Source organism: Gymnoscopelus microlampas, assembly GCF_963454915.1.
Source record: "Gymnoscopelus microlampas genome assembly, chromosome: 2".
Taxonomy (NCBI): domain Eukaryota; kingdom Metazoa; phylum Chordata; class Actinopteri; order Myctophiformes; family Myctophidae; genus Gymnoscopelus; species Gymnoscopelus microlampas.
The window spans coordinates 49,766,758-49,782,671 of NC_139939.1; the positions used below are offsets into that span (position 1 = coordinate 49,766,758).

The following is a 15,914-nucleotide window of genomic DNA, read 5'->3' on the forward strand; positions in this document are numbered from 1 at the left end:
TCAAGTACCCCTGGGGGTCCCCGGACCCTACTTTGAGAACCAATGCTTTAACGCATTAAGACCCGAGGCCGTTCCTACAAATGCTTTCTAAATCCTAACAGTTTTCTGAAAAACGTATGTTTCTATGCCAGTGGTTCTCAAACCTTTTCATGTCAAGGAGTCCCCCAAAATTAAACGTATTTGGCTGCGGACCCCCATCTCAATTTTTTTTGTTCCAGGGACCCCCAGAAGCAAAGATTTGAGTTAAAAATAGCAGATCTACAAGGTCATAGCGTGGCACAAAGTGACGCCAAAGTACAAAATATGGTTAAAGTGGTTAAAATCTAAGATGACACAGATGTTTTCCAAGTGGGCTTGCCAATTTCATCCAATCAGGAGAGACTAGCCATTTTTCAGTTTGAATATTAGTCTGCTTTGTCTGTTCTTTGTCATCACTTCCAATTTCACTGCTTTATCCAATGATATGATATGTATGATTACTTTCTCCTGGTTGGATACAATTGGTATCCCAATATGAAAATGTGTTTTCATATTGGAACCCTGTTACTGAACAAACACTCTATAGAAATGATTGCTATCAGAATATAGAACTATTTAACACTTACTTTATTAAAAGAAACTCACTTACTGCACCTTTACAGTGCCATGTGATTTTTCTTGTTCTCATGTGTAGTCCAAAGTGGTACTCAAATGTTTTACTTACTGTAAGTAAAAGTATCAATACTGCAATGTACTCTGTTACAAGTAAAAGTCCGGAATTAAAAATTAACTTGAGTAAAAGTGCAAAAGTATTGGAATCAAAATGTACTCCAAGTACCAAAAGTAAAATTACTAAAATGTTTTAAAATAGTAGATCTACAAGATCGGCTTTTTTCAAATAGCCTAGGTATAATATAGGGCTAAAGTGGTTAATGTATGTTTTAAAATATAATAATTTATGTCTGCAAAGTAACTAGTGACTAAAGCTTTCAAATAATTGTAGTGGAGTAAAAGTAGAATATTGCCTCTGAGATGTAGTGGAGTAGAAGTAGAAGTATGGGAAATTGGAAATACTCCAGTAAAGTAAAAATTGTACTTAAGTACAGTACTACATTTACTACAGTAAATGTAAATGTAAAAGTTACTTTACACCATTGCTAGGCTACATAGGACTGTTAAATCACAGAATCCTTTGGTATTTTTTACACATTTTAATATACTGTACTGAAGTTCAAAGCAGTTGTTTAAGCTATTTCTATGTACAATTTAACAAGTCTATAGGTAATCATGCTTTTGTATTTTCTGTCACGTGATAGACGGTGTGAAGGCTTTTTTTCAGGACAGCTACAAGGGAGAAAACCTCAGACAGCATAACAAGAATGATCTGCATTTAGAAGAAACTACAGTAATTTCTCAACTCTGTTCTGTGGGGGAGGCTGCAGAATTACTCAGCCAAGATGATTGCAAATTTCAGGCAATCAGGAAAGAGTTCCCATTTATCAGCAATTTTATAGTGTTCCAGTTCCAATTTTGTCTGCTCATTTCTTTGTGTCATCACTTCCAAATTCACTTGTTTATCCTGTATCCTGTATGAGTTCTCTCCCCTGATTGGATAAAATTGGTATCCTGACCTGAAATTTTACTTTCTGTTTATTAAAGAGCTGGAGAGAGCTAACCCTGTTACTGAACAAACACTCTATAGCAATGATTACTATCAGAATATATAGCTATTTAACACGTATTTTAACATTTTTGGATTACCCTACCTTTAATATTTCAATATCTCAAACATAGAGGGTCATGTATGTGGAAACATTACATTGTTGCTGCAATGACCAGAGTTTAGTTTTGGATTAGTTTTTGTTTTCATGTTGCTTTTCAGTTTTATTTCAATTCTTTTATTTAGCTTCACGGGTGTAGAATTGATTGATTGATGTACTTTATTTAGTAAGACATGAGAACAGTACATGACAGTACATAACAGTACATGGAAGTACAAATTCGCAATACAAGGTCTACTAAACTGGATAGCTCAGTTAAGCACGTAGCTTGTTTAAGATGAGATCCCCACGCACACAAATCATGATGACATATAAGAGACAGACAGATATACACACTACTATACAGAATGTCATACAATCAGTTTACAGGTTACTGGTATGAAGGGTGAGAAATATGTACAAAAAAAGAAAGGGAGAGGGGGGGGGTAGGTTAGGTTAGGACGTGGGGTAGGTTAGGACTTGGGCAGGGGCCATTTTTGAATTGCAGCCTCCTGAAGGTGTATCTTTAGGGCATTTTTGAAAGTGAGTAGGGTTTTACACTCCTTTACTCCTTTTGGTAGGGCATTCCACATTTTAGATGAATAGCATGAGAAAGAGTTCATTCCCTTTGTTGTGCCAAATCTGGGTTGAACATGGTTTGTGGAGCTGCCTCTGGTGTTATGATCATGGACTTGATTAACATTTTGGAAGTATTTTGACAAATACAGGGGGATCCCAATGTTGTGGTGTATCTTGAAGACCAGGCCCATAGCAAGTTGCTGTACTCTGTCCTCAACCCTAAGCCATCCAAGCCTAGCAAAATGGGCATGGATTAGATGGGTTTTGTAATTGAGGCCAAGAAGTAGCCTTACAAGTTTGTTTTGGGATGTTTGGAGCCTTGTTTTTAGGGCCTTGGAGGTGTTGTGATACCATGAAGTGCATGCATAATCATAATGACCTTGTATGAGGGCCCCTACAAGAATCTTCAGAGTATTCTTACTGACTTTACGAACAAGCCTCCACATCCTCCGTGTTATTTTGTGGACCTTTTTGATCGTCTTTTCAGCGTTTTTGTCACCTGAGAGGTTTGCCTCCAAGAAGCAGTTTTAGTTTTTGCTTTAGTTTTAAGAATTGACTTGTTTTAGTTTCATTATTATTTATTATTTAGGTTTTAGGACTAGTTTTAGTTTTTTGAGTGGGCTTTTATGAGAAAAGGCATCATTCATAGAAGAAAAGGTTATGAAAGAATTGCGTGATATCAAGATATGATGGTTGAGAAACTGAGACTAAAATAATGTGTTGTTTATTGTTTCAGATAGATTTTGTTTTAGATTTTGTTGCATTTCGGTTTTATTTTTGGTATACGTTTTTTTTTTGTCACTTGAGTTTTGATCTTAGTTCCATTTACTAAATGATTTTGTTAAGTTTTAGTTATATTAACTAAATATATATAACCCTGCCAATGACTCATTGGCAGGGTTTCAAGTTCCCTATTCCTGTTCCAATGTATCTTACATAATTTTAAAGCTGCAATCCAGAACTTGTTTTAATGAATGAAACGGCATGTTATCTAGCACGTCTGCAGTGGTTGGAGGTGGTCCTCCTACTCTTCCATTGAGAAATGTAAACCCTGGTGTCGGATAGTCAAGTCAAGTCAAGTCACCTTTATTTGTATAGCACATTTAAAAACAACAGAAGTTGACCCAAAGTGCTTTACATTCACAATAGCATCATAACAATCTACTAAAAAGAAACATAAAGCAATAACTCAAACAAAAACAGCATAGATAGGAGAACATGAAAGCAATACAAAAAAAAAATACATTCAATATATTCAATGGCCATAGGTTAATAGCCCTCAGACTGAGCTGAAGGCAATGGAGAAGAGATGCAGTTTTTCGTTTTTCGCAGTGGTGTGCAAATTTGCAGAGAGGGGGCCAAGAGCGCTTGTTAGGCCAGTGACGGACTGTTGTGGGCCAAATATAATGACTTCCTTTTTGTTTTGGTTCAGCTGGAGAAAATTTGTAGCCATCCAGCCTTTGATATCAAGGCAATTAAACATTCTATTTAAGGAGGACGTGTCGTTTGGTGTGACTGGGAAATCAAATGTGTGTCATCGGCGGATGTCATGTTTCTTAATAATGGAGCCAAGAGGAAGCATGTATAAGGAGAAAAGAAGGGGCCCTGGTATTGACCCTTGATTGATACCACAGGTGATAGGGGCTGAGGAAGATGTGTAGGTACCAAGTGTAACATTAAAAGTTCCATTTTTTAAATAGGAAGTAAAGCAATCTAAAACAGTGCTCTTAAAACCAACCTCATTTTCCAGGCGTTTTAAAAGAATATTGTGGTCAATAGTGTCAAAGGCGGCGGTGAGGTCAAGCAGAATTAAGATGGCGCAGGAGCCAGAGTCGACGGTTAAAAGGATGTCATTGGATTCTGTACTGTGCAAAGTTCTAAAACCGGATTGAAATTTGTCAATAATGTTAAATGAATTAAAAATGAGGAAACTTGGATAAAAACTACTTTTTCTAAAAAACCTTGGAAACAAATTGCAGTGCAGGTTCCCACACTTGTGTGTATGTATATTTACAGTACTGTATGTGCATTATTTTTGCATTTATAGTCTGATTTGTGTTAAGCCATGCCCATCTTTTTCATTTGTAGCCATATTTCAGGTACGTATGTACTGTATGTAGACATATCCAGCATGTTTTATGTGGCCCAGCTGTGTTTGACTTGGGTCTATTTATGTACCAAGCCACAAACCTTTTCATTGGTCAATATCTTCAAAACTAATTAAGATACTAAGATACTAAAAGAAAACTTGAAGGGGCCCTCGTAACATTCATCTGGTCAGATGGATGTTAGTCAAATTAGTAGAGTGAGGATAACTCTGTAGCAAGTTTCATCCAGACTGTGTAGGAGTTATGATGTTTCAAAGGTCACAATGTTAAGCTTTAATTATAGTGTCCCCAATCTGGCCAATTGGTGTCATATTAGATGGCCAAGTAATGCACACAACTTCATTGGTGAAGATTTCATGTCTCTATGATTTACCATCTCATGCAATTTGCAAAAGCAAGGCAGAAAGAAATAATCTGCACACAAATAGGGGTTCCCTTCAGTGTTGAACCTCTAATAAGCAAAATTAGACACATTCTGGCATATACTTTATACAGAAGTTACAACCGAAACATTGTTTTGGGTTAAGAATATGCTGGTTTCAGTGTCAGTGGCTGCTGAGCTCCGTCTCCTACCACACGTGTACTTGAAGAACTGCTCCTGGCTCATGCAGCCCCAGTCCTTCAGTAACTTCAGCAGATCATGGCGGAACTTCACCCCAATGAAGGCGTACACAAAGGGGTTCAGGCAGCACCTCAAGAAGGCCACACACTGGGTAACATCAGTGGCAAAAATTTGGTTATTTTCTTGGTCGCACTCCTCCCTGGTGCCATTGGAGGGGGTTACCGTGGCTGTGTCCAGTGTTCCTAAAAACAGAACCAGATTGTAGGGCACCTGGCAGACAAGGAAAACTGCCACCACAGCAAAAATGACCTTGATGGCTTTATTCCGCTCAAAGCTACGGGCCTGGCATAGGGTCTTGACAATGGCGCTGTAGCAGAAGCCCATGACCAGGAGTGGTATGACAAAACCCAGAACTAACTGGCTAGTCTGGATGCTGATACGACGTGGGTCAGATTGGCTGGTGTAGAGCTCGCAGGTGTCGTTTTTGATGATGGTGGCGTATTTCATCTCTGGTGCAGAGAAGATCAGTGCCATGATCCAGATGACAACAGATGACACCTTGCTGACGTACACTGCCTGGGACCGGTGGCGGAGTGCAATGACCGCTTTGTTGATGGCAAAGTATCTGTCCATGCTGATGAAGGAGAGGAGCAGCATGCTGCTGTACAAGCTTACCTTGTAAACGGTGTGCATGGCTTTGCACAGCACCAGGCCAAACACCCAGTCAGAGATGGAGTTGGCTGCCCAAAAGGGGAGAGACACGGCAAAGAAAAGGTCTGCAAAGGACAGGTTGAGCAGATACACATCCGTCATGGTCTTCAGGCGCTTGAAGTAGAAAAAAGTGGCAATAACAAGTAGGTTCCCTGTGAGTCCCAGGAGGCAGATGATGGAATAGAAGGTTGGGATGAACCAGGATCGAAATTGGCGGTTGGAGGCTTTCTCACACGGTGTCAGGTAATCGGTGTCATTGTAGTCCGCAGTGGGATCGTAATTATCATAGTCATCAGTGGTGGTAGTCTCTTGAGATGAGCATGTCTGGAGAATAAAACATAGAGTGGAGTTCATTACTGTGTAACATTCATTTTAATAGTCTATACACCCCTGGTAGCTCTGTTGTCGTTACAGTGTCTGTCTGTCTATGGTCTGTTAGAAGTTAGAACTGTCATTCCCAGAATTCAGTTTGAAATGTATAGCAGCATAAGTTTTTCAGAAAACTCTTAGGGTTTAGAACAGTGGTTCTCAAAAATAGCAGTCTACAAGCTCACAGCGCGGACGAAGTGACTGCGAGCTTGTACATCTGTTATGGTTTGAAAAGACGTTTTTTACACAAAAAAAGTGATTTTTTTTTTAACACAAATATTCTCTTCTGGGGAGGTTCCTGGCACAAAACATTTTCAGATGGGGTGGGGGGGGGGGTTCCGCGGCCAAATACATATCATTTTGGGGGTCCTTGACACGAAAAACGACTGATTTGTAAGGCATTGTAGAATCGGCCTCAGGTCTTAATGGGTAAAAAAAGAAGACACACACACACACACACACACACACACACACACACACACACACACACACACACACACACACACACACACACACACACACACACACACACACACACATTCAGACAGACAGTTTACCAGTATACGATTTAAAACTTCCTGTACCATACTGTACACTGGCCCCACCCCCCTGACATGATTGTGTGTTTGCATGCATCTTTACCACATCCTGAGAGGAACTAACAAAATGGTGGTTAGCACATGGAGCATGCAGACGACCACATTCACAAGTTGTGAATACACCTAGCAAGGTATTCTTTTTTTTTCTCTTTTTGTTACGTTGGTTTATTTGATTTTAACAGAAGCATTCATTGCATAAATATCCACAACATATTGCATTGCCTCATATAGATCCCAATTAAGAAAATACAGTAACATGACTCAACTCAACTCAACTCAACTTTATTTATATAGCACATTTAAAACAACCACAGCTGCCACAAAGTGCTGTACAGTGCATAGGTAATACAGTATGTAAATGACAAGTTTGTCTCCCCCCCCCCCCCCAGCAAGGTATTCTATAAGGTTATATAGGGCATCAGTAAATTGTAGTTTGAGATAATGGATAAAGATGACATGAGAGAGAGAGAGATTGAGTAAGTGAGTGAGTGAGTGAGTGATATACAATAACTGTAACTCTGTTTAACACAATGCTGTACCCCCTCCAGATGTACATACTTTCCCAATTTTTTTCTTAAATTGTTTTTATTATATTTTGACACTTGCTTTGGCAATGCCAATAAAGCTCCATTGAGTGAGTGAGTGAGTGAGTGTTTTTACCTTAAAATCAGAGGTCCATATCAGCAGCACCAACAGAAGAATGTGGAACTCTGAAAGTCAAAGTATTAGAAGTCTAAGCTGTAATGTAATGGCTAATTGACAATTTCATAACTGAAAAGAATCAGGAGCCCTGTGATTTGGATCTTGGATCTTTGGATGGCTGCCAACTAACATTTCTAGATGCTGCATCCAGTGACATTTCACATTTCATTAGTTGATGAAACGTTTCCATTCTAATTGGCTTTTGATTGCCTTTCAAAGTTTGCTAGAGGTGCCTATTTCACCAAAAATGGCACGGCAAATTTGAATTACACATTGAGGGACCTCTAAACCAGTGGTTCCCAAACTGGGGGTCCGGACCACCAGGGGGGTCCCCAATTATTTTGCGGGGGTCCCCAGATAATTAGCTTAATGTGCAACATTGTTTTCTCACTCAACAGTAAACAAACCAACATACAGTATGTATAAGTGTATACAGGGTATCTGCACATTTCTAAATTTACAATTTAATGACTTTTATTTCACATCTTTTTTATTGTGAAGCACAGGGTAGGATTATACATTTCTGTTCATGTACATGGATTGCTTCCTTTTTTTTTACAAAAACAAACAGACATATAATGCCAAATCGTCAAATATTACGTAAGAAAGTGCGAGGCGTTGTGAGCTTGTAGTTCGGCTTTTTTCACAAATACTTGTCAGTGTGGGGGGTCCCCAGTTCAATATGATTATTTTGGGGGGTCGCGGCACTGAAATGTTTGGGAACCCTTGCTCTAAACAACGCACAGACAAATGATTTCACTTAGACCCATGGGGGCACCACAAATGCTACGAATGTCACTGATTGTACTAGTAGCTAAGCACCAATTACAATTCACATAAATATTGCGGAATTTTCAGTATACTGTGTTGTGTTTTCAGAAAAAAAAGTGAAGCCCTATTTTATTTTGTTTTTTTTCTCGAAGGTTTTACTGTTGACCTATAAGAGACCTAGAGAGAGCAGTCAGTCAGAGCACAATTGGGAAGGTGAATTATTTCCATTTGAGTTTCCTGCAATACCTGTTGTCAACCAGTAGTGGTCCTATCTGACCACAGGATCTAAACGTCAAAGATCCAAAGAGCAGGGAAACCACTTCCAACCGGTGGTTAAATAAGGTGTTATTCACAAAAACATCATGAATTGCCGCTTTAGAATACATCCTCTTTATGTCTGGGTTTGTTAATGGCAGAGGTTCTCAACCTGTGGTTCGGGACCTCCGGGGGGGGTCCCCACATGATTTTGTTGGGGTCCCCAGATGACAGTGAAGTGACAATTTAATACCTCAAAAAATTAAGACCAAAAGAAAAAGACCATTACTGCATCAAAAGTAATCAACAAACTACTATAAAAACAGGTCAAACATTGGCCAAATTGTCAAAAGGTATAAGAAAGAGGCAGAATCAAATCAGAATCAGATCAAAAAATGATTATTTTGGGGGGTCACGGCCTGAAAAGGTTGAGAACCACTGGTTTATGGTATAGCTTATTAAGGAGATAGATCTAAGAAATTATAGTATGGTTGGAAAAGCAAAAAGAGGTCAATATTGGTTATTGTCATCCTGAAATTGTAATAATGTTCACATCTAATTTGGTATATGAAGGGACTGGTATAGTATATTTCAGTTTATTACATTTCAATGTAGAGAGAATTAAAAAAGTGAGTTGCCACAGCAAGATACAGTGTGCGGGACTTCTTGTTTGATTCAGTTTATTACATTTAACATAAATGTCTCCTTTGAGAACATAACCTGAGGGTCAAAGTCAATACTCAACAGTGGCAGTGAATAGTAAATTATGTGAACTGTTGTAAAGGTATCTATTAGATTGCATATAATGTTCATTATAACACCATAGTAATGGAAAGTGTTTCAGTCACCTACCTTTAACAGAGGTCATCTTGGCTGAGTAATTCCGCTGTCTCCCCACAGAACAAAGTTGAGAGATGACTGTAGTTGCTTCTAAATGCAGATCATTCTTGCTATGCTGTCTGTGGTTTTCTCCCTTGTTGCTGTCTTGAAAAAAAAGCCTTCACACCAGCATGTGACAGAAAACATGAAGGCATGCTTACCTATAGACTTGTTTAAGTGTACATAGAAAAGGATGCACACCATCATTTGACAGAAAATATGAAGGCATGCTTACCTATGGACTTTTATGTGCTAAATAAATAAACTAAAACTTGTTTAATTTGACATAGAAATAGATTCACACCATCATGTGACAGAAAATATGGAGGCATGCGTACCTGTGGACTTGTTTACGTCTACATAGAAATAGATTAAACAACTGAAAGTCAGAAAAACTCCTGGTTGCTCAGGAGATATAAAAAGGTAACTATAGTAAAAAGTGTCAATCGTGCTCACGGATCAAACGGGATCAAAACATGTGAAAAAACAACAGACGATACGGGCATTCAGGAGTAAAAAGGAGGAACAGCCTTTATTTATTGCCTTTTAATCAATAAAGGCTGTTCCTCCTTTTTACTTTCAGTATACTGTGTTGTGTTTTTTTCTCGAAGGTTTTACTGTTGACCTATAAGAGACCTAGAGAGAGCAGTCAGTCAGAGCACAATTGGGAAGGTGAATTATTTCCATTTGAGCTTCCTGCAATACCTGTTGTCAACCAGTAGTGGTCCTATCTGACCACAGGATCTAAATGTCAAAGATCCAAAGAGCAGGGAAACCACTTCCAACCGGTGGTTAAATAAGGATCAAACGGGATCAAAACATGTGAAAAAACTACAGACGATACGGGCATTCAGGAGTAAAAAGGAGGAACAGCCTTTATTTATTGCCTTTTAATAAATAAAGGCTGTTCCTCCTTTTTACTCCTGTGACGGGATGGTCTGTTGTTTTTTCACAGATTAAACAACTGCTTTGAACTTCAGTACAGTAAATATTAAAATGTGTAAAAATGCCAAAGATGCTGAATTAGGTGATTTACTGTAACAGTCCTATGTGGCCTACACACGAGAATAAGAAAAATCTCATGGCACTGTGAAGGTGCAGTAAGTGATTTTCTTTATCAATTAACCTTTTATTTAATCCTTACATAATTAAAATATTGTAACCAGTGCTGGAAAAAGTACACAGATATTTTACTTAAGTAAAAGTAGCAATACCACAATATAAAAAAAACTCTGTTACAAGTAAAAGGCCTGTGTTGAAAATGTTACTTGTGTAAAAGTACCAAAGTATTGGCATCAAAATATACTTAAAGTACCAAAAGTAAAAGTACTAAAATGTTTGAAAAGAGCAGATCTACAAGCTCACAACGCGTCGCGATGCAACGCGCTGTGAGCTTGTAGTGTAAAATAGGGGCGAAAGTGGTTGATGTATGTTTTATAATGTAATCATTTATATCTGCAAAAACACTAGTAACTAATTGTTTGAAATAATTGTAGTGGAGTAAAAGTACAGTATTTGCCTCTGAGATGTAGTGGAGTAGAAGTAAAAGTATAGACAATTGGAAACACTCCAGTAAAGTAAAAGTACCTCAGTACAGTACTTGAGTAAATCAAATGTACGTTACTTTACACCACTGATTGTAACACCATCACACACCACCTCCTCCACCACCTCCTACTTAAAAACCCTGTGCCGACATCTGCACACGCGTCTCTACCGTATCCGTGCGGTTGAAGGTTCAAGCCTTCTCGCACTGCACCTAGGGACAACTGCTATAACCACATTGTATACCACACATGGTTAGTCGCAAAAAGGCATTCTCAACGCAGCGACAGCACAGTGTTAGGCGTGCAAGTGAACTTCGCGGATGAGACCTTCAAAGACAATGTTTAATACGTTTAAAAAGTGCCATAGGTTGCACAAGAGCACCACATTTGGGAGGAGGTTTGGGGTCCTTTACTGAAAACAGGAAATCTGTATGATTCCTTTTCATCTTGCCCACATCCCCTTACCTGTATAGCAGAGGGTGAAGACTTAGCAAACCTGTAACAAAGGGTGTTTATTCTTCTCTCATATCCCTGCTGCCTGTGTATTATTGTAGTAGGTAGGCTATCTAACTTTTATCTAAGTTATCTAAGTTTTTGTAACCCATATTACAGTATGTACAGTAATATGACCCATTTAAAGTGTATCGATTCCTCTTGTATTCCAGCATACCCTCACCACACACTAGCTATCCTTTTATCATGGTTTTGATAAAGTGTATAAGATGTTGAAAAACACAATTACTGTAGATTGCAGGGTATAACAGTATATTGATACAGTATAAACATGTAAAAGACATGTAAGACGAGATGAAAATCCATTTTAATTAAGAAAACCATGTTAACACTTTATGCACCATTACATTTACATTATTTCTGCTGAACATTGAAATACTGCTAAAAAGGGAACAGAATTGTTCTAAGTATACTGCTTTTGATTGGATTGAGAGCTTGCAAACTTGAGAACACTTGTAGTCGTGCATTGTACAGCATTGATGTATACAGTACATGTGTCTGGCTGAACAGAGAGGCAAACATACACAGCGGTGAAAACATTATCTCCAGGCCCGGCCTTCGGCCTGGCAGAAATAATCTTCTTGACAGTTCTATATACTGGTATAGGTCATATTGTTGATAGCTTTACGGAGAGAACGTGGTAGTGGTCTCAGTCTCAGTGCCTGCCGAGCTCCGTCTCCTACCACACGTGTACTTGAAGAACTGCTCCTGGCTCATGCAGCCCCAGTGCTTCAGTAACTTCAGCATATCGTGGCGGAACTTCACCCCAATGAAGGCGTACACAAAGGGGTTCAGGCAGCACCTCAAGAAGGCCACACACTGGGTAACATCAGTGGCAAAAATAAGGTTATTCTGATGGTCGCAATCCTCCCTGGTGTTCCCATTGGCTGCGTCCAGTGTGGCCCAAAACAGAACCAGATTGTAAGGCACCTGGCAGACAAGGAAAACTGCCACCACAGCAAAAATGACCTTGATGGCTTTATTCCGCTCAAAGCTACGGGCCTGGCATAGGGTCTTGACAATGGCGCTGTAGCAGAAGCCCATGACCAGGAGTGGTATGACAAAACCCAGAACTAACTGGCTAGTCTGGATGCTGATACGACGTGGGTCAGTTTGGCTGCCGTAGAGCGCGCAGGTGTTGCCGTGGAAAGCGTTGGCGTATCTCATCTCTGGTGCGGAGAAGATCAGTGCCATGATCCAGATGACAACAGATGACACCTTGCTGACGTACACTGCCTGGGACCGGTGGCGGTGTGCAGTGACTGCTTTGTTGATGGCAAAGTATCTGTCCATGCTGATGAAGGAGAGGAGCAGCATGCTGCTGTAGAAGCTTACCTTGTAAATGGTGTGCATGACTTTGCACAGCACTGTGCCAAACACCCAGTTTGAGACGGAGTTGGCTGCCCAAAAGGGGAGAGACACGGCAAAGAAAAGGTCTGCAAAGGACAGGTTGAGCAGATACACATCCGTCATGGTCTTCAGGCGCTTGAAGTAGAAAAAAGTGGCAATAACAAGTAGGTTCCCTGTGAGTCCCAGGAAGCAGATGATGGCAAAGAAGATGGGTATGAACCAGGCTCGAAATTGGCGGTTGGAGGATGTATTACATGGCGTGGCATACGCGCTGTAATCCACAGTCAGACTGCTATCATAATAGTCATCAGTGGTGGTATTCTCTTGAGATGGCGTGGCGAACTCTCTGTAATCCAGAGTCAGACTGCTATCATAATGGTCCTCAATGGTGGTATTCTCTTGAGATGAGCAGGTCTGGAGAATCAAAGACAGGATGGCTTTCATGTCATGTCAAGTACATGAATGAGCCTGTATCTACATACTATGACATGTTTGTGTGTTTTTGTGCTTGTGATTTCAAAACAGTACTTAGCTGTGAATACACCATCAGGCATTGTAAGATTGTCGTACATCAGTACATTACATTTTATCGTTTGAGATAATGATGGATGCAAATGACACACATGCATGTGTGTGTGTGTGTGTGTGTGTGTGTGTGTGTGTGTGTGTGTGTGTGTGTGTGTGTGTGTGTGTGTGTGTGTGTGTGTGTGTGTGTGTGTGTGTGTGTGTGTGTGTGTGTGTGTGTGTGTGTGTGTGTGTGTGTGTGTGTGTGTGTGGGGTGGTACCTTAAAATGTGAGGTCCACATCAGCAGCACAGCGCAGATCATTTCAAACCCTGCAAGTCAAAGAGTTAGAGCTGTATGATAATGATACAATTTCAACTGAAAGGAATCAGGATTATCTGACTAGAGGGAATTGAATCTTTTGATGGCTGGTGATAGGGGGCATTCCACATTTTGGTGGCCTAATAGTAGAACTGAAACTGAAAAGGCAAAGAACACTGGCTCTTTTGGTCAATGCATTTGCTTGTACAGCTTTCTTGTACAGCTTTCAACAAATACAGCTTCCTCATAAATATTGCAGTGCACCGTTCTCTTTTGTTTAAAGTACATCCTTTCTGTGGTTTGTTTATGGTATGGTAACACTTTACTTAAAGGTTGCATCTATAATGCATTATAATCACATTTATGACGCATTATAATGCACTTATAAGGTGACACTCGTTATAAATGCTTATAACTGTGTATGACAACTTATTGCAACGTTTATAACGTATTATAAGTGCTGGTCATAATGCATTATGAGCTCAGTGGAACAGCACATTATAACTACCATAACTTAGTCAGTTATAAAGTGTCTTTGTTAGAAGTTGTTATGCTTAATTATAAACATTTATAACGAGTGTTATGAAGCATTATAAGTGCATTGTAATCCATTATGATGCATTATAATGCATTATAAATGTGATTATAATGCATTATATACCCGACCTTTAAGTAAAGTGGTACCTGGTAGTTATAATATGCTGTTCCACTGAGTTTATAATGCATTATGACCAGCACTTACAAATGATATTATTATAAGTTATTATACTTTATAACCCTTGTTATAAATTGTTATGCATAATTATAAACATCTATAACAAGTGTTATAATGCCTTATAAGTGCATTATAATGTGTTATAAATGTGATTATAATGCATTATAGATGCAACCTTTAAGTAAAGTGTTACCGGAAAGGACTTAAAATGAGAAACCTTCTCCATACCTGCTGTAAAAGCAACTGCCCTGGTATAAAGAATCATGACATCATCAGTGGAGGAGTTGTTATTATTACAGCAACTTATAGAATATAGAATTTCTAGCATTTAAAGCTATAGAAAAGTCAAAAGAGGTCAATATTGGTTTGTCACCCTGAATGCTTAACAATTTTCACATCTAATATTTTATATATGAAGAGACTGGTGTATATGAAGCGTTTTTCAAGTTTTACCCTAAATCACTCCTCTGATAACATCTGATGATTATAATCAGTATAGTCAACAGTGGCAGTGAATAGCAAGTTATGTAAACCAACGGTTGTAAGGTATCTATTAGATTACATATTGTTTACTACAACACCCTAGTAATGGACATTTTGATAAGTCACTTACCATTACCAGAAGTCATCTTGGCTGCTGTCTCCCTCCCAGAATAGAACTGACTACTTGCAGGTCCTTCTGAGTATAGATGACGCTTGTTTTGTTCACAGTGGTTTTGTGCCACGAGTGGTGCACCTCATTTCATTGGCACAAACACTGTTCAGGGATATTCCCTGAGAATAGTCACACCAGGGGCCCTGGTGCCACGTCAGGGCACACCTTTGCTCCAATCCGCACAAAACGTGCCACAGACACTGTTTAGGGGTCTGCTGTGATGGAGCCAAATGGACCATATCAAATAATTAAACAAATCCTTGAACGGATAAAGACTTTTATCCGTTCAAGGAAGAGAAGAGCGGGTCATGGTGTGATGGAAGCTGGTGATTTTCTTGTGGTCAAGGAGGATTTACAGAGTTTTTTTTCCATTTGATTCTCGAAGGTTAATTGAGGGTCTTACACCAAGATTTGTGACTAAGGTGGAGAGGGGAATGTTCTGAGAAGGGGATGTTGGTTCTAGGACAGTGTTGGACCTGACATGATGTGGTACCAATTGAGAGCCAATCCTAGTCTGAGTACCAATCATAATCTGCCTATTAGATTTCGGTTGAAATGTTGCTCAATAAAATTCAGTTTATTGAGAATCCAGTTGCACACTCGACACTGTCATCCCATGTATACTTAACCTTTTATTTAATAACTTAATATAACTACAGTATTCAAACACCCATCACTGTTTTAGTCATTGAAACAGATTTAAAATCCCGACAGTCTCCTACTAAGTCACCCTAAATTCTGCACAGGTATCTGCACACCTGTCAATGCGGTTGTGGGTTCTACCTTTCACTCACAGCACCCAGGGGAAAACTGCAATAACCACATTGAATACCACATGGTTAGTTTCAGTGCTGTGCAAAGTTTTTTTCTAAAACATGGGCAGGTCTTGTCTTGAGACCTACACATTTGGTAGGAGATTCAGTGTTCTTTACTGAAAAACAGGAAACCGATATAATTCCTTTTCATCTTACCCACATCCTTCTTGCAGAGGATTAACACACCTGCAAAAAGCAAGTTTTTCTCTCATATCCCTGCT

At 39.3% G+C, this 15,914-nt stretch overlaps 1 protein-coding gene across 1 annotated transcript; it reads right to left on the reverse strand.

The window, feature by feature from the left end:
• Positions 1-3,405: 3,405 nt before the first annotated feature.
• LOC311055574 (uncharacterized protein) lies at positions 3,406-14,919 on the reverse strand. Its single transcript, XM_084071816.1, has 6 exons — positions 14,837-14,919; positions 13,470-13,519; positions 11,963-13,098; positions 9,248-9,393; positions 7,328-7,377; positions 3,406-6,023 (listed from the first exon to the last, which is right to left on the reverse strand). The coding sequence occupies exons 1-6, from the start codon at positions 14,850-14,852 to the stop codon at positions 4,914-4,916; spliced, it is 2,508 nt and encodes an 835-aa protein (XP_083927942.1). The 5' UTR covers positions 14,853-14,919; the 3' UTR covers positions 3,406-4,913.
• Between the last annotated feature and the right edge of the window lie 995 nt (positions 14,920-15,914).

Bases quoted from the DNA above. Each gene is read 5' to 3' on its own strand.
- LOC311055574 (XM_084071816.1), bottom strand. The intron at 9,394-11,962 runs GTAAAGCTATCA...GCTGGTGTGAAG, and splicing joins ACCACTACCACGTTCTCTCC to GCTTTTTTTTCAAGACAGCA. The intron at 6,024-7,327 runs GTAAAAACACTC...TTTATTCTCCAG, and splicing joins TATGGACCTCTGATTTTAAG to ACATGCTCATCTCAAGAGAC.